At 40.9% G+C, this 27,338-nt stretch overlaps 1 protein-coding gene across 6 annotated transcripts in view; it reads left to right on the top strand.

The window, feature by feature from the left end:
• The window catches only part of SLC39A12 (solute carrier family 39 member 12), an 86,395-nt gene that overhangs the window by 26,253 nt on the left and 32,804 nt on the right, over positions 1-27,338 (top strand). For 2 of the 6 annotated variants that reach the window (XR_005783408.1, XM_040451289.1), the window contains exons 5-12: positions 196-368; positions 5,857-6,028; positions 11,234-11,406; positions 14,306-14,458; positions 16,344-16,454; positions 20,250-20,316; positions 24,361-24,519; positions 26,561-26,748. Coding sequence is in view for 5 of the 6 variants with exons in the window: in XM_040451289.1 (XP_040307223.1) it covers positions 196-368; positions 5,857-6,028; positions 11,234-11,406; positions 14,306-14,458; positions 16,344-16,454; positions 20,250-20,316; positions 24,361-24,519; positions 26,561-26,748 (1,196 nt within the window). In the remaining variant the exon portion in view is untranslated. The remainder of the gene's footprint in view (positions 1-195; positions 369-5,856; positions 6,029-11,233; positions 11,407-14,305; positions 14,459-16,343; positions 16,455-20,249; positions 20,317-24,360; positions 24,520-26,560; positions 26,749-27,338) is intronic. The other 4 variants (XM_040451291.1, XM_040451290.1, XM_040451293.1 and 1 more) reach the window with 4 other exon arrangements.

Raw genomic sequence — 27,338 nt, 5'->3', positions numbered from 1 at the left:
GATCTTGTGAGGGGATTAACATTCATGTGAAGTATAAGTGTTCTTTTATTACTTTTCAGAGTCACGTCTTGACTTTTCATTAGGACCACATTTATTTAGCAAACTATCTATGCTGTGGCCATAAGAAATTGTACTTATCCTGAGATTGACCTGTCTTTATTCTATATGACACCAGATTTTGTATGAAATTTCTAGAACTAGACCAACTCCTCAACACTCTCTGGACCAAAAGTACCTGTATCCGAAAAGATAAAATCCATCGCCTTGAAAGGAAACAAAACAACCTAACAATCTATGACTGGAGATACCCTAATCTATCTGTATCCATGGACCAAGAGTCAGAAGACAGTTCAGTTTCCTGGGATAAGGTATCGTTATTCTTCTTCTTACACCACCAATTGCTACTGTCAAAGTGGTGAAAGTTCTGTAAGAGTTGTGAAAAACTTAAGGGATGATGTGTATTTCCTTCAATGTGAAAATATTGTATTTGTACGGAGTGGTCATGGGTTGTTTTCTTCTACAAATGGGTCTCTGCTGACATACATGTGAGGCCAAGACATGTAGGAGAATAAGACAATAGATGTAGATAGATATAGATAGATATACAGATATACTTCCTCTCTTGTATCTATATCGAATGCATGAATAATTAACTCAACAAACATACTGAACATTTATTACCTGCCAGTCACCATCACGGTCATTGGGTATACAGTGTTGAAAAATATAGGCACAACGCGGGGCACCTAGGTGATTCAGTCAGCTGAGCATCTGACTTCAGCTCAGGTCATGATCTTGCAGTCTGTGAGTTCGAGCCCCACATTGGGCTCTGTGCTGACAGCTCAGAGCCTGGAGCCTGCTTCGGATTCTGTGTCTCCCTCTCTCTGCCCCTCCCCCGCTCATGCTCTGTCTCTCTCTGTCTCTCTCTCTCTCTCTCTCTCTAAAATAAATAAACATTAAAAAAATAGGCACAACTCCTTTGGAACCTACAGTGTAGGAATAGGACACAGACATTGCATATATACTTACAATGATGAATGAATGCTTTAAACTTAGATAAGGTTTTGAAGAGATTACTTCGGGCTGTGAGCAACAGAGAAATATTTGTATAGTAGGTAGCACTGAGAAGGTTTTTGAGAAAAGGTGATGTATGAACCTATGAACATATTTATACCCATATTTCCTAAAGTTATGCCCCAAAGTACATTCACTTGTCTGTCTTGGTATTTCTTGAAATGGGTCCTATGATTACATTGGTGTGGGAAATACTAGAAATACATATTACACTGTGGCATATTAGGGTATCTGGGAGGTCTCTCAGCAAATAAACTTCTTTGATCTTATTGAATCCAGCAATTCTCAAATTTTGACTCTAGAATCCTTCCCTGCCCTAACCATTTAAAATCCTGAGAAACTGATGTTCCACGAGCGTGGCTTATGCTTATTGAGTACGTATGATGTGTTAGACATAACGCTATTTCACCTGCATTGCCTCATTTAATTATTATAACAACTATATGAGATTGGGGTCTATTATTCCATACTATAGATATTTTTCCATACTACAGATGAGGAAATTGAGGCATGGAGCTAATAAGTAATCGCTTAATGTTTACAGAAACTGAGGATATAGACAGAGGTTGATAACATATTCGGTGCTCTTAACAACTGTGCTATTGCTTGGGGAAGTGTTGACTTAAATAAAACTAGTTTTGTTATTTGTATCTCAGATGAGCAAGGTACAATTTGTACCTTAAAAGAGCAAAATCCCCTACAGATTGCTAACAATTCGGAACGTTTTTCCTGTGAGTTATGAATACATGATTGCACAGTACCCTAGATTCTGTCCCTACCCCTGGAAGTTTGTATCTCTTAATACCCTTCACCTGTTTTGCCCAACCCCTTCAACCCTCCCCATCCCCCACTCTGGCAACGACTAGTTAGTTCTCCATACCGAAGAGTCTGTTTCTTTTTTATTGTTGTTTGTTCACTAGGTTTGTTTTTAAAGACAAAACCAGATTATTAATTAGAATATTAGATATTTTTAAAAGTGAATTTTTGTTACTTGTGCGGTATATATAAGACATTTATTAAAGCTGATTCTTTCAAACTCATGCTTATTGTATTCAACCCGAGGTGAAGAGAGCTGAAGCCTGTGTTGGTCTTCGTTTGTGAAGTCTTTTTAGATGCTTCTTCAGGACTGGCTCTGGGGAAGGGGGCAAATTTGCCTAATGGAGACCTTATCTTCATAACGAATGCAGATGGTTTCCTAAAATTTAGGAACTACCTACTTAAGGCACGTGGCTTCAAAAAAAAGTTTTTTAAAAATGTTTTTATTTATTTATTTATTTTATTTATTTATTTTTTTTTAATTTTTTTTCAACATTTATTTATTTTTGGGACAGAGACAGAGCATGAACGGGGGAGGGGCAGAGAGAGAGGGAGACACAGAATTGGAAACAGGCTCCAGGCTCTGAGCCATCAGCCCAGAGCCCGACGCGGGGCTCGAACTCCCGGACCGCGAGATCGTGACCTGGCTGAAGTCGGACGCTTAACCGACTGCGCCACCCAGGCGCCCCTTTTTATTTATTTTTGAGAGAGAAAAAGAGTGCGAGCAGGGGAGGGGCAGAGAGACAGGGAGAGACACAGAATCCGAAGCAGGCTTCAGACTCTGAGCCGTCAGCACAGAGCCCAACACGGGGCTCGAACTCACGGACCGCGAGATCATGACCTGAGCGGAAGTTGGACGCTCAACTGACTGAGCCACCCAGACGCCCCAAGCATGTGACTTCTAAGAACCGTAATAGTCATTTGCTGTGCTACCAATGCCAAGTAAACAAAATCAACCTTTTCAATGGTTCTTCTCTGTCCCAACATGTCACTTTCCTTGTGACTCTTGATAGGACACTAAGATAGACTAGATCTGAAGAACCCGTGTATGTTATTTAGACCAGTGGTTCTCAAAGTTTTGTCCCTCGACCAGCAGTGTCAGCATTGTCTGGGAACTTCTTGGAAATGCAAATTCTCAGGTCCCACCCCATCATCTTTGAATCAGAAACTCTGAGAAGTAGAGCCCAGCACTCTGCCTGTTAGGAAGCCATCCAAGCAATTCTCAAAACTAAAGTTCAGGAACCACTGCTTTAGAATATGTTTGTAAAGTTACCATAGAAGTCTGATGACATTAACACAAGGATACACATATACTGAAATTTTATGTAAGGGAATAAAGCTAGTTAAAAAAATTTTGTTTTTACATTTATTTATTTTTGAGACAGAGAGAGACAGAGCATGAATGGGGGAGGGTCAGTGAGAGGGAGACACAGAATCAGAAGCAGCCTCCAGGCTCCGAGCTGTCAGCACAGAGCCCGATGCGGGGCTCAAACCCACAAACCGTGGGATCATGACCTGAGCTGAAGTCAGATGCTTAACTGACTGAGCCACCCAGGTGCCCCAGGAAATAAAGATAGTTTAAAAGTTATTGGCGGGATAATCTAAATTTTCATTCTGTATTATTCTTTATTAAAAATATTTTGGGTTCGGGGCACCTAGGTGACTCAATTGGTTAAGCAGCTGACTTCAGCTCAGGTCATGATCTCACAGTCTGTGAGTTTGAGCCCTGCGTCGGGCTCTGTGCTGACAGCTCGGAGCCTGGAGCCTGCTTCGGATTCTGTGTCTCCCTCTTTCTCTGCCCCTCCAGAGAGAGCTGCTCTCACTCAGTCTCTTTCTCTCTCAAAAATAAACTTAAAAAAAAAAAAAACTATTTAAAAATATTGGGGTTTAAAATTTTATAGAATATAATGAATCACCTTTAAGGCCATTTATGTTAGTGATTTCAAAAAGAAATTTAAAACCAACAAAGGACCTGAATAGTACAGGAACAGCAAATAAAGATCAAGGGCACAGAAGCTTAGAATAGAATATCCGTACTCTAGGAGAAGGTAGTCTAAGACCAGAACTATTCAATTTCTTGGCAATGAACTGGGGAAAGACACATGGCATTCTGTTCATTTCCTCTCTCCCCTGCTTTACTTAGTAGTCGAGCACTTTTTAATGGGAATGTTTATTACAAAGGATTCGTCATCAAAAGTTTGGTATTCGTTTCCCTTTTCTGTTGTCAGTAGCTTTAATGATGAAGTCATTGTATCCCATTAGTAACAAATGGTGCAACAGAAAATACTGTCTTTGGCATAAATTATTTTGACAAAAGGAGGAAAAAAAAATCCCAAGTTTAGTTTTCTGTTGCTGCTTTTTGTAGTAGAAGCCTTTTGGAGTTTTGCCCAGCCTTTTTCTGAGAAATGCCTGCCTCAGCCCCAGGCCTGAGGCTGGCAGCCATGTCCGAATGGAATGATCCCACCTCTTATCTCGAGGCAAGACTGATTGAACCAGAGGGTTGTCTGACCCAAGGGAGTTCATCTATGGCTTTGCTGTAGCAATCAGGTCTCTGTCAGGACTTGCAGACTCAACTCAATCTTGGGTTTGTGGGCTGAGAGGTCGCTTCAGAGTTGGGGCTTATATGGCCATGTGTTTACTGAAAGAGAAAACACCGGACTGTAAAAGGAAATAAATATATGCAGAGGGAAAGAGAAAGGAGAAAATACTTGGTCCCGAAGAGAGAGAGAGAGAGAAAAAACAACTCTAGGTTCTGATTTTCTAGCTTCAGATTGAGTTCCTTTTGAGGTGTGGCTATCTTCTCAATCTTGGAGATCCTTAGTGTCCTTTCAATACGATCTCCTCTTGGTTCTTGCTGGTTCAAGTGGCTTCTCATCCCTGCCACCAAACATTTCTTGATCAAGATAGGACATTTTTTATTCACGGGATCTTCTCCCCCCAAAAATTGTATGTGGGAAAACCCAGCAAATATGTCATCATTATTTCCTGATTAGCAATGTGCCTTCTTAAAAATCCCTACGTTCTAAAGCGTGGCAAATCAGGAAAGCCTCGCAAGTCAATGAGTTTCTTAAAATACCTTATTGATTGTGACTGGAGCTCACAAAGATATTGCACGAGGGTCTGACTTCAGACCCCAAAGATTCTGCACAAGGGTCATCCATTTGTGCTGGTGGAATTATATACACATTGAAACCTTTCAGTGTAACTTCTGACACACAAAATCAGCCCTTAACACTTCTAAGATGCACCAATTCCTTGTGGCAGCTTTTAGAGACGTCTTGCATTTGTTCTCTATCTATGATTCTGATCTCTTATAAATATGCCTATACAACGTAGAAAGGCTTTAAAGATAGAGGAGCAGCAGTAGGCAATCGTAATGATTTCGGTTGTTTTTGTGGAGAAGGGACGTCCCTTACAAAGGTAGCCTTATCATTTTGTGTTTACACACGAGCTGGTTGACACAGCATTCACTTTTTAAAATATTTACTTTGATTGCTTTTGAAAATACATGTTGCCTACACAGGCTTACTAAATCAGAGAATATTAAAGACAATGATCTTATAACCGCAGAGCACCTGTTTATCATTTGAAGTCTTGGTTTTGTTGCTACAAAGCCATCCCCACTAAAAAACAACAAAAGCATCGAGGCTTCCTTAGCCTGCTGGCTAACAAACCATGCCACACATTGTAAAACACGGTTGCATGTTTTCAGGAAGGAAAAAAGTGTGCAAAACTCTTACTAGATAACACTCAAAATAAAAGTGAGATACAGCTGGCTTTGATCAGAGATGAAAAATAATCCTTGGAAATTATATATGCACAAAGATTGCAGGGAAGAAAAATGAAGTCATGGCTTCATGTGTCCTTTTTAGCCATTCTGTTTAGTTCTGACTCCTTGGGAATGGCAACTGATGGTGGTAAGTTTGTTTGCTGAGATTAGTAACAATGACGTTTTCCCCCAAACAGACTTGCTTCTCTGCCGGGCAGCTGGTGGAGATATTTCTACAGAATAGCCTTTCACCCATTTCGAAGGAAGACTTTCAACAAATGAGTCCGGGAATCGTCCAGCAATTGCTCAGCTGTTCTTGCCAGCTGCCCGAGGACCAACACACAAAGCTCCCACCAACCACTCTGGAGAGTAAGTTGTGGTTCTTCCCTGAGAAAGTTGGTGCCTATAACGTACATAATAGTAACAGTTGATGGAAAGTTGGTGCACATAATGTACGTAATAGTAACAGTGAACAGAAAGTTGGTGCATATAATGTACACACTAATACCAGTGAATAGGTGGATACTTACTATATACCACACGCTGTTCAAAGCATTTTACATGTCTCACCTCATTTAATCCTCACAAGCACGCTATGAACTAGATACTATCAATGCCCCCCTTTTACAGATAGAGAAACAGGCACATAGAGGTTAAGTGACCTTCCCAAGGGCTCACAGCAGGTAAGTGATAGAGTTGGGATTCAAACCCGGGCAAGCTGGCCCCAGAGTCATTTGTTGTCAGCCACTATGCTACAGTACCCTTCACTGAATATTTTATAGTTTGTATGTACGTTATATAAATTGATTTTTGTCCCATGTATATGACTGAGTCATAGACCAACTTAGTTCATAGTTGAGAAGGGGCATGATATGAGAGCAAGAACCTTAACGATGGGGTCACAAATGCAAAGTTGAGCCATACCTTCTATCCCCAGCCCACTCTTGTGATCTTAAGCCATCTCTTTATTTCCCTGAGCCTGTCTTTTTTTTCCTGCCCAGTGCTACTCACTGTAGCACTACTGCAGTAGGTGAGCTCTATGCCTTCTTGGGGTAGCTGTAAGTTTCAAATGGGATAACGGGTACGAAACTGTGTTGTGGAATTTAAAGCACTGTGTATTTAAAAGAAAAGGAAATAGTGGCCTGAGAACATTCGTGATGGACCGCAAAAATGTGACCGTGAACGCAGGCACCATTCCAAATATTACCAGTGATCCCAGGGCCTTGTGTAAGCTTTTTTCAGAGCATTTTGCTTTCTCTTTGCGATAGCCTCATGATGCCCATCCGGGATGAATTGTCCAGCTGCTCACTCCTAACTCACAGGGAATTGTGCCGCATTCAGTGGCTCATTTGAAGAGTTCATGTGAACAGAAACCTTGCCAGACCTAAATATCTACCACATTCGCTGAAAGGAAAAGAATTTCATTAAAACTGAGCTCTCATTAAAAGTGAGCAACTACATAATTCAGCACCTGGTGAGCAGTGATGGTTCTGAAATGGGTAAGAGGGACAGGAAGCTCGGGCACCAGGAGCAAGTTTACATTTACATTCCCACCACCTCCCATGGTGTCTGCTTCAAACAGACCGCTACAAAATAGCTTTCTGAACTGCAGATCTGCGAATTGTTTTTCTTTCTCATGAACACCTAGATCCTTCTAGGGACTAGTCTTCCTGAGAAAAATTCAGAGAAATCGCACTCACTATGGAACCTAGGCAAACATTACTGTGCTCGATTTAAAGTGTTGCATTATGTGACTTAAGGGAAAGGCTTAAATATCAGAAAAGGTAGGAAGGAGGCATAGGAGACGTTACTAAGAGTAGTGTTTGGTGTGCTGGGACCTGACCCCAAAGTTCCAGGTTGGGTTGAGTTTCCAGGAAACAGTGTTATGACCACGTATAAATCAGGTTTCAGACGTGTTCAAAGCAGCTGCTTAAGAATGGCTAGGTGTTTAATTATTAGGTCAAGTTCTATTATAATGATGCGAAACATTTAAATAGAAACTGTAAGTTTTCTGACTCCAGTCAAGACGTCATGACACCTATATGAGGACCTGGGGTAATTAGCAGAGTCCTATTGCCACAAACGTCAGATTGTATGGTTTTCAGTCTATCTTTGCCACACGAGAGCAGGTGAAATCTGATACACAGAGGACCTGAACGTTTCTAAGCCCTAGAGTTAGGAAGTGTCCATTCCAGGGGCTCCTGGGTGGCTCGGTCGGTTGAGCGTCCGACTTCGGCTCAGGTCATGATCTCGCAATTTGTGAGTTCGAGCCCTGCGTCGGCAGCCTGGAGCCTGCTTTGGATTCTGTGTCTCCTTCTCTTTCTGCCCCTCCCCCACTTGTGCTCTGTCTCTCTCTCTCTCTCTCTCTCTCTCTATCAAAAGTAAATAAAATATAAAAAAAATTTTTGTTTAAAAAGGAAGTGTCCATTCCCCTCCAATACCAGCTGTAGTTGCCCTCAGGACAAAGGGGAGAGGAGTAGAAGAAGAATCAAAGGACTGGAAACTGTCTTTTGCCTGGGAAATGCCACACCCGAATTTATCCTTGTGAATTCTCAACATTTTCTGACCTTTTGTAGCTTTCATAAAAATGTGGCAACTTTGAAACTTATTAGACATCCAGGTGCTCATGTTAAACTTCAGCTGTCTTTAATTTATGTATTTGATGAGAAGAATGACACTCCCCCATACAGTCTATTTGTCAAAGAGTATGATATGAACCTTGGTTAAATATCTCCAGGGATGTTTTTATAACATAGGTATTTTTATTATGACAGAACAAAGTGAAACCTCTAGGTAGGTATATGACCATTCCAAACGATTTTTATTATTTTTTAATTTTTTTAAGTTTACTTATTTATCTAGAGGGGGGCGAGAGAGAGAGAGAGAGAGGAAGGGGCAGAGAGACAGGGAGACAGGGAGACAGAGAATCCCAAGCAGGCTCCGTGCTGTCAGCACAGAGCCTGACACAGAGCTGGATCCCCACAAACTGAAATCATGACCTGAGTCAAAACTCAAGAGTCGGATGCCTACCTGATAAGCCATCCATGTACCCATATTTTTTAAAATGTTTAATTGTGGTAACAAACTGAAATTGAAATGAAATTTAACCATTGTTAACTATAGAGTCCTCTCTATCCTTTGAACAACAACTGTTTTATGGAGAGGTTCCCTAGAAGTGAAGGGGTAGTGATAAGAATGGAAAAATTTAAAAATTGCAAGTTTTGCTTCTTTTGAGTACACTACCAACTCTATTTTAATATTAGACTCCTGTCTAATTTAGAACATAGAATTCAATAAAAGTGCTCTTAAAATCACAAGTCTATTATCATGTTACCAGCTTTTATCATTGACACAAATTAGTGTAGAGGGCGAACCTTCCGGAAGAGAACCAGAATGGTAAGAATAGAATGCTTTCTGTTATAACAAATTTTAAGATGATCGTTTCTTAAAATCTACAATAGGCCTCAAGTAGTGTGATAATTGAATTGTTTGATTTAATTTATCTGTAGTCAGTAAGGTTAGTTTAATTTTGTAATTAACTTCCTTCGTTGTTTACAGACCAGTTTGCCATGGCTTGTTAGTAGTTAGTAAGTTAGTAAGAAGTGGAAGGACGAGTATTTGCTCTGAGTATCTGCAACCAAAGGAAAATGGTGGCCTGAAAAACTCTTTATCCCCAAATCATTTATTTATACAGTTGACTCTTGAACATCATGGGTTTGAATGGCAGGGGTCCACTTATATGCAGCTTTTTTATGTATAATAGACTATTGTAAATGTATTTTCTCTCATGATTTTCTTTTTCTCTCTTTCTTTCTTTGTCTTTTTTCTTTTAGAGAGAGAGAGAGAGAGTAAGGCAGGGAGAGGGGCAGAGGAAGAGAGAGAGAAAGAATCTCAAGCAGACTACATGCTCAGTGTGGAGCCCAGCATGGGGGGCTCAATCTCATGACCCTGGGATCATGACCTGAGCCCAAATGAAGAGTTGGGAAGCTCAACCAACTGAGCCACTCAGGCACACTATTTTTTTTTTTTTTAATTTTTTTTTTCAACATTTATTTTTATTTTTGGGACAGAGAGAGACAGAGCATGAACGGGCGAGGGGCAGAGAGAGAGGGAGACACAGAATCGGAAACAGGCTCCAGGCTCTGAGCCATCAGCCCAGAGCCCGACGCGGGGCGCGAACTCACGGACTGCGAGATCGTGACCTGGCTGAAGTCGGACGCTTAACCGACTGCGCCACCCAGGTGCCCCGCAGGCACACTATTTTTATGATTTTCTTAGTAAAATTTTCTTTTCTGTAGCTTTTAAAAATTTTTTGATAATGTTTACTTATTTTTGAGACAGAGAGGGACAGAGCATGAGCAGGGGAGGTGCAGAGACAGAGGGAGACACAGAATCCGAAGCAGGCTCCAGGCTCCGAGCCGTCAGCACAGAGCCCAATGCGGGGCTCGAACTCACGGACCGTGAGATCATGACTTGAACAGAAGTCGGACACCTAACCGACTGAGCCACCCAAGCGCCCCTCTGTAGCTTAACTCTTGCATTTTTCAAGGATCAACTCTGCATGACACTGAAAGCCACTTTTTTCCTTTCTCTTAATCTTTTCTTTTCTTCCTTATCTCTTCTTCCCTCACACATATTTGCTCTTGTTTGAATAATCTTAAAAATTGCACCCCCTGAACATTTTTTGAAAATTCAGAAACCTGCCAACATGAGATCAACTTAGGGGTTCTAGAAGATTATTGCAATAATTTAAAACCTAGGCTGTCCAAATTTATGTTATCAACCATCACACATTCATCGATCGGTTTTTACCGATATGATCACTCATTTTAGGCATGGAGAGTAATAAACACTTTCGACATTACAAATAATTTTGAAAATTTTTGGAAGAAGGTACTCACCTTGTACAGAAATGTAGGTCTCCGGTGGCCCCAAACTGCATGCTCCCTCTGCCACTCTGCTTCCTTGGCGTCAAAAGATTTAGATGGGATTAAAAGGAAATCATCACCAGTCTATGGCAGCATATGTTGTAGTTTAAAGTGGGGGAAATTAATAATTTCTTTGGGGGTGGGAGATGAGCTAGGTCCTTGTTTGCTGTAGTGATTTTAGTAGGACGTAGTCAGGGTAACTTCAAAGCAAAAAGGTTAACGGTGAAAGTCTTTTCATTCTTTTCCTTAAAAATCAAGACCTTTTAGGGGTGCCTGGATGGCTCAGTCGGTGACGCATCCGACTCTTGATTTGGGCCCATGTTGTGATTTCACCATTTGTGACACTGAGCCCCGCATCGGGCTTTGTGCGGACAGTGGAGGAGGCTGCTTGGGATTTTCTCTCTCCCCCATCTCTCTGTCCCTGCCCGGCTCTCTCTCAGAGCTCACTCTCAAAATAAATGAACATTAAAAAAAAAAAAAAAAAAGAAAGAAAATTTAAGACCTTTTACACGCTATAACACTCATAAAACAATTCCGTATCCCGACCGCCTGTATCATAAGATGGATTCTTCTGGCATTTTCACTGGCCAGGGCACTCCTAGCAAATGAGGAGCACTGACTGCTTTGCAATCTCCATTTGGCTTAGAATATGGCTACAGCACAGTGGCCGTGGCCCTGCTCACACTAGGCTCCATGCTTGGGACAACGCTGATTCTGTTCCACAACTGTGAGGAGAACTACAGGCTTATTTTACAGCTGTTTGTGGGTCTGGCCGTCGGGACGCTTTCCGGGGATGCTCTGCTCCACCTTATCCCTCAGGTAACTCTTTTCCTGTTTGCAATGCTGTGTTTCTCATTTCCATTTCCATTTAGTCACTGGAGGTGTTGATGCAAAATTTCAAAGGGACTTGGATGAATCAATGCAGTGGCCAGTGTTATCTTTGGAAATAAGTGTTATTTCCCCGAAGCACTTACAGAGGAAAAGAGATAGCCAAGCCTTAGGTTTACCACGGGTTATTCTTATTTTTTAAATAAACCAAAAAAAAAAAAAGGTGATCAGATGCAGATTCCTATGAAGAAAACTTCAGGAAGTTTTCACTAATTATCTGCCAATAAAAATGAATGGGTTGCCGGATGTTGCGTTGAGTTTTCTCCAGTTGCCCCCAACTCTCATCAGATCCCGTCTCTGCCCTCTCTGCTGTGTTTTTCCACCCCAGACGGTTGTGCCTCTGCAGCTCCCTTGCAGGCTGCGTTGTTGTCTGGGTTGAGCCAATGGAAGGCACAACAGAAAAGCCAGGGTAGGAGGAGAGAGTAGCAGAGATATCTCTTCCTCACTCTCTCCTGGCTCTGCACCTGCTCTAGAAGCAGCTGATTTCCTACAATATTACAGCTCCTCCTGTGGGAGCCCTTCTCCCTGACTCCTCTTCCCACTGAGCTGCAGAAACATTATTTCCAACCTTTGCCCTTTCTGCCCTAAGAGTAGAAATGGTTTTCTGGGGTTACTCACTTCTGGGTGTCTCATTACCCCTTGTACCTGCCTTTCTGCCTACACCTCTGCCATTACACCATCATTAAGCTCTCCTCATCTGAACCATCGAAATGAATTTTTGTTTTGGCCTAATAACATCTAGATTTTCCTTAAGAAAAATGTAAGCCTCAGGAAGCTGGCTCTTTGCTGAAGTTTTCTGAGGCTCTTTATTTGTCAAAAATGAAAGGTACGGAACCTGACATGCAAGAGTTCAGACAGAAGGGTCTCCAGATGAGGTTATTTCTTCCCTCTGAAATCTCTTGAGACTGGACAATGATGGGCAAATGAGCCCTCTTCTTGCAAAGCCGGAGATGTTAAAAATTTCCACAAGCCTCTGGCAATTTCCTACAGGGTCACTCTTGTTGCTTAAAGGCTCAGTGATTATTAGATGTTTTGAAAAATCACAAAGTGAGCATTGGAAAATGAAACAAACCATTATTTGTTTTAATTTCCCTCGTAATCTAATTTTCTGGAAATATTTCAGGGCTTATTGGCTTGAGGAAGCGGCCGAGGCCTTTTTCTAGGTCCCTTTAGCGGTTTCAGGGCTGTTCACTGCAAAACAGCTAGAGGGTCTTAAGGCTTCCCGCGCCTCCCCCAATGGGGGGGGGGGCTCACATCTCCCAGCAGCAGGGCATGGGCTTGGGGTTTGGGGGGCCGTCAGCGGGTTCTGCAGAGACACGTTCCGGAGAGGAGCTTAAAAGATTAGCCAGGTTTCACGACAATTGGAAGGCAAGTGTTTTACTTGAGGGAAGAGATGCGGACAAACGTTACTGGGGAAAGGAAGAACAATGTGGTACCAGTGTGGTGGAAAGCTAGAAAAATCAGTGGTTCCTGAACGAGATCCATGGCCAGGGTTCAGAAGGCCACACGGAAATGAGAAAAATACCACTGTCAGGATTTCTTTTTTCTTTTTTTTTTTTTTGAGTAGCAAAATTTATTCAACTTAAAGGTCTACATTCGATTCTGAGATTGTGGGGTCTGTTTCTGTTTTGGTTTGTGACCTTACCATGTCCCCTGTTTTGTGAAATAATGGTAATTGCGAATATTAGATAGGTATCCTTCCTAATGCCTTTACCAAAAGGAAAAGTTGACTACTGTATATTGGATTTTAGTTAGGTTCATAAACTCATCGTGTACACTTAGATACACACATTTACTCACACATGTGAGTACATTATGTGCACATGCACATACACACTTAAATCTACGCGTGGACGTATGAACACATGCACATACAATATGTATGCATAGAATCTTTTTCCTTTTTTGTTTTTTTAAATTTGATGGTCACTAACATCCTAAATGTAGAAACCACTGAGCTGTTTGCCAAACTGCCTTCTCCTGGGGAGGGAATATGATACATAATGATTTATTAGCTCACAAGAAATCATGAGGTCAACCAATGGGATGAGTCAACTAGAGGAAAATTCCTAATGCATTTCATGTATCCTTTTGTTTCTCCAAGCGGACAGTACTGCTGGGTATACACTCAGTGGAAGATATCGTTCAGGCGGATTTCTCACTTATCAGAATATTTAATAAAAGTTTTCTTTTTAAAAAAATTTTTTAAATGGTTTATTTATTTTTGAGACAGAGAGAGACAGAGCATGAATGGGGGAGGGTCAGAGAGAGAGGGAGACACAGAATCTGAAACAGGCTCCAGGCTCTGAGCTGTCAGCACAGAACCTGACACGGGGCTCGAACTCACGAACCCGCGAGATCGTGACCTGAGCCGAAGTCGGTCGCTTAACCGACTGAGCCACCCAGGCGCCCCTAAAAGTTTTCTTTAATTGCAATGGGGTGTGGAGAGAGTAAACCCTGGATGAAATGTATCTTTATATTTCTTCTGGATATAAAATACAGTCATCTGTTATTAAAGACTTGCTGGGCAAATAGGTATGGATTGAACTCCTAGGAAAAGACAGGGACTGAGAATATCTCAAAATTTAGGGTTAAAGTTCTCCTTTCTTTTCCCTTGTGCACATTTTATTTGACCCTGATTAAATCATCTAGTGGAAGTATTCGTACAACTGAAAGCAAACGTGGCTTTCAATGATTCCAGCGGTTGTCACGGGGTTCCCCAGAATGAAAGGTGAATATATTTAATACCGGGCCTATTAATTAACATTTAAGCCATCGTAAGTCATTTCTTTGTGTCTCCTTTTTGTGTTTGCTTTTGTTTTTTTTAAAGGTTCTTGGTTTACACAAGCAGGAAGGCTCAGAGTTTGGACATGTCCATGAGAGCAAAGGTCATATTTGGAAACTGTTAGGACTAATTGGAGGCATCCATGGATTTTTCTTGATCGAAAAATGTTTTATTCTTCTTGTATCACCAAATACCAAGGTATATTTCAAATTTTCTTTATCTTTTGCTTTAGGGCTTCATAATATTCCTCCCTTATTTCAAAAGTACTTGTTCAAAAGTGACTGACGTCTTCGTGATGCTCTCTATGTGAGGGATGGGGCTCTGGTTTCCAGTCACGATGACTGGCAGCTTCCCTCTAAGTATGGTTCTTAATTTTTTAAACATCTGTTGCTGGCCCGTTAAGGTACTTGTTAAAACCTGCTCTTTGACCTTCATGGCTAGTTTAGAAACAGGAGACCATTTCATGTCTGGGAATGAAGGGGCTGAAAGGCCTACGTACTAATGAGTGTTTTGGATGTCTTTCATAACCCGAAACAAATAAACATGGAGACAAAAACTTTGCAAATTCACAAAATTACCCATCATTTTCTATCTTAAAACCACTGAAAATTATAAGAACAAGGAGCTCAGAAATGGGGTTTGTAGCAGATCTTTTTTGTGTGTGTGTGTGTGTGGCTTGAATAATTGCTTGCATTGTACCTGTATTTGTTTGATCAATTTCTGTGTCTGTGATGAAATATAAAATGCAGTATGATTTTTTTTCATGGATTTGTGTTGCTCTTACACGTTATCCTATAAGACAATAGATTAACTGTCTGGTGGGATGGTTAAAAAGGTAAATGCTTGCAAACAACTGTGGGAGACTAAAATAAAGTAAATTTTCCTTACAAAGTCCTGGGGCTCTGCGGTCTGCTATGGTTTTTCTACGTATCTGCTGGCTTTCTACTTGTGCATGTAATTCATAATGTCTGTGCTCAGGGAAAACATTAGCAGTCATGTAAAATATCAGCACTTGTTTATTATGATTCCTAAATTTATTTGAGGCTCAAAGTCTGTGTGTCAAAAATTAAGATGGTTTTATGGATGGACAGAGGGATGATAGATGGATAGACAGGTGGTAAAATGGCTTTAGTAAATGGTAATGGTGGATCTTGGGAATGAATATCTGAGTGATCACCTTACACTTCTTTTCAGCTTTTCTGTGTATTGGAAACTTTTCACAGTAAATAAAACGCTGTAGAAATGTTCTTTTTTAATGAAGCAAAGTTTTTCTTTGTCCTGGAGCTCACGCTAGGAGGCTATAGTAATTGATGGTCAAACCATCTTTGACCACAGTCCCCACCCTGCATGTTCAACAACTTAACCTCCTCAAGAGGGGTTCTCATCTCAAGAAGCACAAAAGTAAATATCAGATCCCCTTTGTACACAATAGATTGGCGTTCTTAGCCTGGGAAAACTAAATTACAAGGCCAACCTGTCAACTTGTATGTGACAATTAGAAGTTTAGCCAGGGTGGAAGTGAGTGAAATAAATTCTGGGCATCCAAAAATGTAAAGTTTATTCAGACTGTCCTTGGACTTGTCAGAGAACTTACAATAAGGTTTGAGAACATCTTTCAAGACTCCTTACATTGAGTAAAATAAAGGGAATGTGAATATTTTAGAAGGTATAAGTGCTTTAATTGATGAATACGTTTCTGAAGATATTAATTTCATTGTTATGGGGTGTAATATAGTTTCAATTATCATCCTTTTGGTATCTCCAGCAGAAAGAATTCCAAATTTAATTTCATAGTAAATATACGTTTTCAGTAAATACAAAAGACAATATCAAAACAACCACTATTCAAGTCTCTTAAAATCACAACTAGACGTATTTAAAGTTTCATTCTTAGGGCATTCAGAGTATGCACAATGTTTCAGAACAGGCCTGTGCTTCTCCAAGGTGAGACATTTTAGCATTTGCCACAATGAGCCCGCCACTTTGGCCAATAAGCAAAATGTTAAATAGAACCGTGGAATTCACAAAGGCTGCACCTGTGTTCTTCTCGCTTCAGCACTAATTTTAAACCATCCTCATCCAGCAGGGCATGTCATTGGTTAATGGGCATGTGGAACATTCCCACCATCTTGCACTCAACTCCGAATTAAGTGACCAGTCAGGCAGAGGCAAATCTGCTTCCACTATCCCATTGGTAGGTTACCGATCTGAGGTATTCTACTGATCTGATTACCTTCCTTCCTTTGTTCCTTAATGAACAGATGAAAATCAGTAGGATAGATGAATATCTGTTTGTGATTTGCCTGTTTTGAACCATGATAAGTAGTTTGGGAAGCTTTGCCAAGCACCTGAAAGCTGTTTTAAAGAATAAAAAGCTTTTTTCCCCACGGATTCAAATCCTTGGTATCTGCACCACGTTGAAGCATATATGATTAGATTGCATAAAATACATCTTGATCATTTTGTTTACAGGGTTTCATAAACCCTTTGACCTCCAGGTTTTCCATTCTGAGGAATACTTAGCCATGACCAGATGGGGCCAAATAAATTGTGAGCAAGGAATTAGTGCAGCTAGTGTGGTAGGGTCCCCTCCCTAAGGAAAGAAAAGAAAAAAAAAAAGAAAGAAACCTCAAGGTAACCAGCTATGAGCGTACGTGACAACATCCCTCATGACCTTGTAACATGAGACCACTTAATCAGACCACATGTTTCTGTGTGTTACCATATATGGGAGACAAATAAATAGGAAATATATAAAAAGCTATGCCATACGACATTCAGGGCTCAGTTCTTCAGGTATGAACCCAACTGAGCAGTGCCAGCAGGAATAAAGTTGCTTCCTAGAAAGAAAAACCTCAGTGTCATGACTCTGTTCGAGAATCCTGCTACTCTAGGAGTGGGGTGATCATTTTGTACTGCAGAAGATAATTGATTCTGCCCCATAAGATGTCTCATAAGTGGCTTCTGTTACACTGAGTTTTCCAGGACAAATATTCCACACAAATTTGCAAAACACAGCCTCCCATCAGGTTGAAAACAATGCTCCTACTCTAATTTTTAAAGTAGCAAGCAGGGGCGCCTGGGTGGCGCAGTCGGTTAAGCGTCCGACTTCAGCCAGGTCACGATCTTGCGGTCCGTGAGTTCGAGCCCCGCATCAGGCTCTGGGCTGATGGCTCAGAGCCTGGAGCCTGTTTCCGATTCTGTGTCTCCCTCTCTCTCTGCTCCTCCCCCGTTCATGCTCTGTCTCTCTCTGTCCCAAAAATAAATAAACGTTAAAGTAGCAAGCAAAGGGACAGGAAGAATCTGAAAGTGACATGTAACAGAACACTTGTCTCCTCTAACCATGGCCATTGGGGGAAGGGTTTACAGTTCAAGGATAGATTCCTGACCGAGTGGAAATAAGTAAGCTGTGCCTGGGACATTGCCACAGCAAATAGAAGTCTGCTGGTAGATCACAGATCTAGAGCTAACTCAATTAGGAACAAAACCATCCCTTTAAAAAAGTGACTTTCAAAGCCTTTATTATGTTTATGGCTTAGATGCTTCACATATGGCTTGGAAGAAGATAATTTCAGGCTGAGGTTAGTTTTAAAATCAATTTAATGCCGATTTTATTCCGTTTCAATGAAGGGTTCAGAATCCCAAGACCCATATAAGTAAATGTCCGATGCTAACTAACCTTGTGAGTTTTGAACTATTTGAATATGCCGGCTCACTAATACTATACTCACTATTCCTCTGGTTGTTTTAGCTGCAAGATCAACTTTAAGTGATAGAAATAATATGAACTTTTAGGATTGTTTGGTTCAAGTTCCTGGTTTTTCAGGAAGGAGGGAAACTCATAATTCTCACCCGTCAAGGAGTCTTGGATGCTTGCCTCTAAATCCCTTTACACAGTATATGGTTTTGGAGGGAAAACCTTAGCATAAATGTTTGCACTTCTGCCTTTTACTAGATCTATAGAACCTTTCTATGGTAACCAGGCCTTTGATATAGTGTAAAAAAAAATCACATTGTTTTCTTGTTCACTTTTATCCTATATCCTTCAGGTCCTACCTTACTTCTCAGCCCCTTATCCAAAAATTGCCCATCATATCTTTTGAGTAGTGGCTACTGTTCCACTATGTGAGATATGCGTTTACTTTCTCTGTTTTACATTTTTAAAAAAGATGCTTAGGCTTCACATGAAATATGGCTCAAAATTTTCACAACTTTGGGTGATAGAATGATGTGAATATGCTTTTAGTTTTTTTAAGTCTATTTATTTATTTAAGTAATTTCTACAATCAACGTGGGGCTTGAACATATAACCTTGAGATCAACGGTCACAAGCTTTTCCAACTGAGCCAGCCAGGCGCCCCGGTAAATATGCTTTTAAAAGTTTTTAAAAGGACATGTTCAATAGGATAGTTTTCCCTCACTATCCAAACATAGAGCATGTCTATGAAACCTTTTGTAAGCCAAAATGGTATAAAGTGAAGAAGCAATTACCATTCATTTACGTGGAAAAATTTGTGAGTATTCCCAATCCCCCAAAATAACCTCTCTTAGGACATTTTGATACCTTGTGGGCACATTTTGCTAAGAGTTGCACGAAATAAATCAAAATAAAGCACAGGGGCACCTGGGTGGTTCCACTGGTTAAGTATCCCACTCTTGATCTCAGCTCAGGTCTTGATCTCAGGGTTGTGAGTTCAAACCCTGTGTTGCGCTCCACACTGGGTGTGGACCCTGCTTTAAAAACAAAAAAACAAAACAAAACAAAACAAAAAACCCCCCAGGTGCTCCCAGATACAGAGCCAAGCTCTGATGGCTTGATGCTGAAATGCTGGGAACTAGCTTATGGGAGCCACTCAGTGTTGGGGCACATGGCACCACTTTAGGCTTGCTGCAAAACGAATGCTGAGTGCTATTTTGTGCTTTTGGCTTTTTTTCATAAAAAGCAAAAATCCTCTTTGGATTTCTTTCAGTTAGTGAAAACAGGTACTAATGTAGGTTTTTGCTAAAAGCGACATGGCGTGACGTGAACTTAAGAAAAGCAAGGACTACCTGTGAAAAGTCTTTTCACATAACAGAATGAGAATCTGAGGCACAGGGACGGGAGATGACGTTTCCTGAAATTGATCCATGAGTCAGTCTCTGAAATGAAATCACATCATATTAACTCACAGAAGTCAATTTCAGAATCTGACCTGTCATATGAAAGGATAGAAACAGTTTAATTTATTGTATTTGTCTTTTGTAAAGTCTGTTGATTTGCTTTCTTTTTTTAACGTTTATTTATTTTTAAGAGAGGGAGAAACAGAGTGCAAGTGGGGGAAGGACAGAGAGAGGGAGACACAGAACCTGAAGCAGGCTCCCGGGTCTGAGCACAGAGCCTGCTGCAGGGCTTGACCCCACGGACCATGAGATAATGACCTGAGCTGAAGTCGGACACTTAACCGACTGAGCCACCCAGGCACCCCTGTTGACTTGCTTTCTGATTCTTTTACTTGCTGGCAAAGCCCCCAAAACAGAATATTCCATCACAAGTAATGTGAGGCGTTGGGTCTGCATGGCTTTGTTCTCTAGCCACAATACACGATGTCCTTAGACATCAGGAAATGAATCCTACATCCACAGTCCACCACACAGGACAATTGTCAAATTACGTCAAGAATCAAGAACTCTTTCTACGGCTTTTGGATTTCATGAAGGTTTACATAATTTAAGAGCCTGGATTACAGACTGTCCCAACAGCCTCTAGCTCTGTATGGAAGATTCTGATCTACATAAAGTGCTATCTTCGCCCCAAGGCACACAGTGCCAGAAGTTTGTTCACAGACCTCCTGCTTTACGTTCTATGCTTGCCTGTGAAATTTAAAAGTTCTGCTCTACTCTGGAGTATTAAAATGTTTAAAAACTAGCATAACTGTCCAGATATTTCAATTCTACAATGAAATGGTGGTCATGGCTAATCTTTCATCACTTATTTTTTCATTTAAAATAGAAAGGCCCAGAAGATTCACAGGCAGCTGAAATTCCTGTAGGCAGTATGACAGCCTCCAACAGAAAATGTGAGTACCAATGTTAAAGAGCTAAACTTAAAATGAAGAAAGTGTTGTAGAAGAAGGGTTATGTCTGTTTGGGAACGATGTGCCGAAATCACGTAGGTTTCTCATTGGGTTTGTTTTGCATTATTACAGCCTCTACAAGAATATGTTTAATACTCATTCCTATCCGTCTTTCACGCACACTGCACATTAACGTCAACTTTATACTTTAAAAGCGATGGTTTCAGATGATGGTTTGAAACTGATCTTCTGAGAATTTCAGTTAGTGTAGATTCATATGTAGTTATATCAAGGCTCCTTTAAAATCATGAGCATAGTACTAATAAGGTATAGACTTGTGGAATCACAATGTTGTGCACTGAAATTAATGTAGTGTTGTGTGTCAATTAAATGTCAATTAAAAAAATCCATGCTTACATGATAATTGAGCCTTTCACTTCTCTATGAAGCCTGGAAATTTCTATCACAGTCTACTGAAACTGAGCGCAAATGTCTGTCTCATGTGTGATGTTGTCATTGAGACGGCTTGTTCATAACATTTGTAACCAACTGGTTTTTTTCTGTGGTTTCTTTATTTCTGAATTTAATGTACCCATTTTGTATACAGCTTTCTTCCTTTTTATTTATGTTTCTGAATACTTTTCCAAATTTTTTTGGTCTCTTCTGGCTTTTGCCAGTTGTTTCCAAATCTTTGCCCCACTTTTCTCACTGATATTACCCGTTTGTGGCACAGACTTCTCAATATTTTTATATTACACAGTCATGATTAGTTACTCCCATTCTACCCTAATAGATTAGTTACTAATAAAAATAGCTAACATTATATGCCAGGCATAGTGCTCAATGGATCATGGATTATTTTATTTAATACTCATACAACTTAATGAAGTAAGAACAATTATTAGCCTAGTTAAACAAATGGAGAAACCAATTGTTAGAGAGGGTAAGTTCCTGCCCAGGATTACATAACTAGGAAGCTTCGGTACTGAGGAACTAAGGAATGCCCACGGGCCGACGGTTTCTATATGGCCATTCATGCATGCATGCCTCAATGTCTTTTCTCAGGCTCTTTCATTCATTCAAGAAATGTTTGAACATGTACCATGTTTCAGGCACTGTGCACACACTGGAGAATAAAATAAGACTGGTCTTTATCCCTGGTTTGCAATGTGGTTGGGGATATAAATACTAAAACAACAAACACAATTGCGACGATCACTATTTTAAACGTGTTACATATATTAACCTCGGTAATTTATTTATTTGATTCAAAATACGTAATCATGTGGTCTGGCCAATTCTGCTTTCAGAACATTGCTACTAATCTTTTTCCTTCTAAATCTTTAGTTCCAGGAGAGATTTTAGAATGCCAGGCAACTAGTAGGGATGCAATAGACATTTCTTCATTTATTATTTTTTAAAATTTTCTTATGTTTATTTTTGAGAGGGAGAGAGAGCACAAGCAGAGGCAGAGACAGAGGGAGACACAGAATCGGAAGCAGGCTGCAGGCTCCAGGCTCCGAACTGTCAGCACGGAGCCAGACGGGGGGCTCCAAGTCACGAACTGTGAGATCGTGACCCAAGCCAAAGTCGGGTGCTTAACCGAGGTGCCCCTCATTTATTGTTTTGGAAGGAAAGGAAGAGGAAAGAAGGAAACGCCCAGGCAACTTAGGAGTGGGGTGACATATGCTAGATGAAGGAGTAATGATGGTCCGATTCGAGTATTTTGGAGGCCTCATATCTTTCTTTTCACTTCAGATATCAGGCTTGGCTTTCAGAATGAACAGTGAACAAATCCAAATTTGATTACTCCACTGCCCTTTTGCCAGGGACATATTGAATTAGCTTCAAATATTTGATTACTTGTTTCACATTACCTCATTGGTGGGACTCAGCTTGTGTTTCAAAAGACAGGATGTGAAAATCCTACCCACAGTCTGATTTAAATAAACAAAAAGCAACATGATACAAGGTCCGGCCCACGTCTCACCACGGAAAACCTCTGATAAGTTAGAAATGTAGAAATGAATAGGACTGCCAGCTACATAAGCCAAGATAAAATATTATTGATAATTCTGTAATAAGTACATTAGATTACCAGTGAAGGCTTGTCTTATCTCCCTCTGAATAATATTTAAGTTGCCTTAAACAATGTGTACCATTGTGTTCCTTGGGGCTTACATGCAAATACGTCTGTTTGCCTTGTGGTTTATTACATGTCCATGATCTGACATTTAGAAACCCATAATCAGAGAAAATAAAATAATAGACAACAAAAATAGGCCACACTGTTTCTTAGCAGAGTTATAAACTGAGTAAAAAAATTTCCATTTGAGTATATGCCACTCATATCAAAGCTACATATAAGCACTTGGAAATCACAATTTATTTGCATGCTGTGATGTTGCCAAATGTATTGCTTTGAATTATTTTATTTTCACAAAGAAGAGCTTTATTTCTGAAAATTGGCAGGAACAGCAACACAACCTGGTAGGATTATTAAATGTTGAGAGCTTCTAGGCCATGCCAATAAGAACTCCCTGAATTCAATAATTTGACATTTATTCTGTTTTCATGACAGTTGCCTGAAATCTCCTCATTTTTAACAGAGAATAGAATGAATTAGTCAACCACAAGAAGGATACAAGTTAGTCTAACAGTGATAGCCATAGATAAAGCAGGATTTTTGCAAGTGAAATGCGCGAGACATCTTTGCACAGCAGTCCACAGTCCGTTTCCTGCCCAATAGTCTGGACTACATCTGCCGATTACTTGACTGAAGTTACTTATCTTACGGTGTGGGATGTGGAATGAGTGAGCCAAGCTGTATTCCCCAACCAAAATAGAAAACCATAGTATACTACGGTGCCCCCGTAGTCTAAGACCACATAACAGAAACCAGGAGATAACCTCTTTCTGTTTACTGAGGGTACAATTGTTAGAATATCGTGTTTGGTTCTAACGGCAGCAACACCTACTTCTTACTCCAGGCATGCAGTGGAGAGCCACTGAGTAATTAGTGAAATTTTAGACCATGGAAATTGATTTGAATGGCCCTTCTTCTCAAAAGGTATGCCTACATGGCTTACCGTCAGAATAAGTATTATTCCCCCAGTATTTTTTGAATTTATTAGCTGTTCCATTTCATGACAGGACTGTACTAATATGCAATTTTAGGTTTTTGAAAAAAAGAATTCTGTCCATTAGAAACTTGAACCCAATTATGATCCAAAATATTTCATTAATTATTTCATTGACTCTCTACTAATCAGATAATGTGTATTATGTAACACAATCCCATGAAAGCAGCTTCTCTTTATTTTGTTCAATGTCCAGCTGGTCGAGTACTGAAAGTTACTTTCCAGAAAGACAAGAACATTAGCTAATTGTTCCAAAGCTAATTTGGGGGCCAGCCGAGTCGATAGTGGTTCTGTCATGGTCACAGAGCTGGAAAGTGAACCAGAGAACTTGGGACGGTCGTGAGCGCCAACCAGAAAGGGGAGCAAGGAGCAGAATATGGCAAAAGTGTGCTCCAGCAGATAGGCGCCAGGAACAGTCTGACCCAGAGGAGATAGTTTTGGAAAACAGCCTCCATTTTAATGACATTCTGCAAGGAGGGTCTTAAATTATTTTAAAGTGCTTTGCAGAAGACGCACATGGAAAGGTCATTGGTGGGATTTGGGAAGGTTATAGCAACATTTTTATTTTTATTTTTCTTTGGGGTTAGCTGAACAAGGTGAGAGAATAGTGAATGCCAGGGCCTAATTTATCTCATGACTAGTCAGATCTGTTAGAAAAACAATGGCCACGCAGCCAAATGTGTCCCTTACCAGATTGGCATCTCCAGTCCTGACTTATTTGGAACGCGGAAAGAAAGTGGGGCCGCTTAATTTGAGGCAGTCTAAGAATGTCAAGAGTTGTGCTCGCTTCGACAGCACACGTACTAAGAACGACAGGATGGAAGGGAAAGGTGGTCGTGTGTGAAGGGTTCCATGAAATATCTAGTGCCCTGTGAATGCTTTCTCACACCTTTGTTTGGTCCTTTAGGCAAAACCATTAGCTTGTTAGCAATCATGATACTGGTTGGGGACAGCCTGCATAATTTTGCAGATGGCCTCGTGATAGGAGCTGCCTTCTCATCATCATCTGAGTCGGGAGCCACCACAACACTCGCCATCTTGTGTCATGAAATTCCACATGAAATGGGTAAGTCACATAGTAGGGGCACTGTTTCCTGCTTGTTGAGAACGCCGTAGTGTTATTTCTAGCTATGGCCTCGAGGTGTCTTTTTCCAGCGCACCATTGAAAGATGAATACTTTCTGTTCACAATCTATTTAAACGGTAAGAATAGCACAACTCGAAAAAAAAAAAATGCTGTACCTTGGGAGAAAATTCAGCTAGACTCTTTATGATGTTTCCCAGGGTCATAAGTCACTCTTTTTGGATTCTGGAGAGTTCTATATGGGAGAAAGTCACTCAGAGAAACCTCGCCGTTAAAGGCCTTGGCAAAGGCTTTGAAATCTGCGTATTAAATGTGGGAAAAACATTACGAGGGGAACTTTACCCATTATGTCAGCAAACAGGCCAATGAGATAAAATAACATTTAAATTAAGGCCAAACCGTGGTTTCATCAACTTGATTTATATAAAATGTCTAAGGCCAAGCATAAAATTGAAATGACAGGCGTATGGTGGCAGAGGCACATGAGGCTCTTTTTCTGGATAATCTTAATAGCCCCGTAATTCAAATTCTGCCTCCCAGGAAGCGAGAAGAGACAGAATAGAGGTTTCGGAGACAGGCCCAGAAAGAGCAGAGGCTGACCCCGGCACACATGTGCCCTAGCGAGGGGGCTCTTGCCTGTCTCGCTGCCCCCATTTCCGGGTCTACATTGTCCCCTTGGGCCACCGGGACCTCTGGTGTTCAGTGTCCACTGCCCATAATTCTGTCACCGGTCCTTCTTAGAGCAGTTTATCCAAGGCCCTTCCTGAATCCACTAAAATGTCCCTGGTCTGGGTGCCATATAGCATGGTCCTGCTTTTCACTGCTCTTTTTTTAGTGGTGGTTTATTTTTGAGAGAGAGACAGGGTGCGAGTGAGGGAGGGGCAGAGAGAGAGGGAGACGCAGAATCTGAAGCAGGCTCGAGGTTCTGAGTTGTCAGCACAGAGGCAACAGGGGGCTCGAGCCTGTGAACCCGGGAGATCATGACCTGAGCTGAAGTCAGATGCTTAACCGACTGAGCCCCCCAGGCGCCCCACTCACTATTATAATAAAACCACAGAGGAGTCAGACAGTCTGGGGCAGGCCAGCAACGACGGTTTAAGACCCGTTCATAGGACCAGTTATGCCGTGGAACTAAGAAACTGAGTCCCCAGACTGTTCATTGAATTTTCAGCCTCTTCCCTATCTCTCAGACTAAGAACTAGAGGCTCTCAGATTCAAAGGTGATTCTTCTGGGGCGCCTGGGTGGCTCAGTCAGTTAAGCGTCCGACTTCGGCTCAGGTCATGATCTCACAGTCTGTGGGTTCGAGCCCCGCGTCGGGCTCTGGGCTGACAGCTCAGAGCCTGGAGCCTGTTTCAGATTCTGTGTCTCTCCATCTCTCGACCCCTCCCCTGCTCATGCTCTGTGTCTCTCAATAATAAATAAACGTTAAAAAAAGTTTTTTTTTAAAGGTGATTCTTCGTTGAGAGGAAAGGTGTGGAGAGAATAAGGTCCTGTTTCTATAGTCATCAAGGCAGTAAAACATTTTCTAAAGGAAAAATTTGTTTTCCTAACCAACTTTGGCAATGATTTTTAAATCTCCTATTAAGCAGTTTTCTCTCCATAGCAGTTCTTACATAAGCAAATAAGAAAAGCCGACATAACGTGATTTAGCCTGGCAAGTTTCCAGGCAAAACGGTTTAAAAACCCTGGAACAGCAAGTGCTTTATTCTGCATTTATCTAAGTTGAAAATGTCACAGGGCATTGGGAACTGAAGAATAAATATGTCACAGTTCTCTTGGTATATGCGATCTTCAGGAACAGAAAAGGAAGACAGCTCTGGAAATGTAACTTCCTAATAGTGTAATGAGAAGGCTACGAATCCCAGAGAACTATAGGCAAGGGCTTTGTTAAACTGGTCAGTCAACTTTACTTGTAAAATCGGTCCCAGTTGCTGCAATTTGGAACAACCTAATAGCACATTCCTCTACCAGAGGCATCCTCAGTTAAATAATGATTATATTTTCTTGTGCCCTTAAATTTCAGGAGACTTTGCTGTGCTCTTAAGCTCTGGACTTCCCATTAAGATTGCCATCCTTATGAATTTTATAAGCGCGCTAACTGCCTTCATAGGACTATACGTTGGTCTCTCCGTATCAGCTGATCCGTGTGTGCAGAACTGGATCTTAACAGTTACTGCGGGGATGTTCTTATATTTATCCTTGGTGGAAATGGTAAGAATTGTGGCTTTTCTGTTTTGTTTGTCTAAACTCTGAAAATGTAAAACAGAGACAAAGCCATAAAATGGAAGGATAGATGGGGAGAGGGGAAGAAGGATATGTTTAAAAATATAAAAGGCTAAGGAAATAGTCTGTGTAATCCAAGAAAGTAAATTGTAGGCAGAGGAAACATAATTTGAGATACAGAAAATATTGACATCCTTGTAGTGAATTTAAGTGGAATGAACGAAACCTTTAAAATTGCCAAAAAGTGATCATCAGTTCATCCTGCTCTAGCTTTGCATCTCTGTATGAGGCCTGTCCTTCTAGCTGATAAATGGAAAGTTCTGTGAAACAGCCGGCTATTTTGTTTATACATTGGAAAACAGTTCGTCCGAATTTGTCATTAATTAATGAGCTGTTTGGTTTAATTAACCAAGTATAGTTTGGGTTGTTTTGTTTTTTAGAGAGAGAGAGAGAGAGCGCGCGCATGAGTGAGGGAGAGGGGAGACAGAGGGAGAGAATCTTAAGCAGGTTCCATGCCCAGCCTGAAGTCCAACTTGAGGCTCAATCCCATGACCCTGAGATCATGACCTGAACTGAAA

The sequence above is a fragment of the Herpailurus yagouaroundi genome, unplaced genomic scaffold, assembly GCF_014898765.1.
Source record: "Herpailurus yagouaroundi ecotype Mexico unplaced genomic scaffold, PumYag 203, whole genome shotgun sequence".
NCBI classification, from domain to species: Eukaryota; Metazoa; Chordata; class Mammalia; order Carnivora; family Felidae; genus Herpailurus; species Herpailurus yagouaroundi.
The sequence above is the reverse complement of the archived record's forward strand: the minus strand, read 5'-3'. Positions and strand labels throughout refer to the sequence as shown.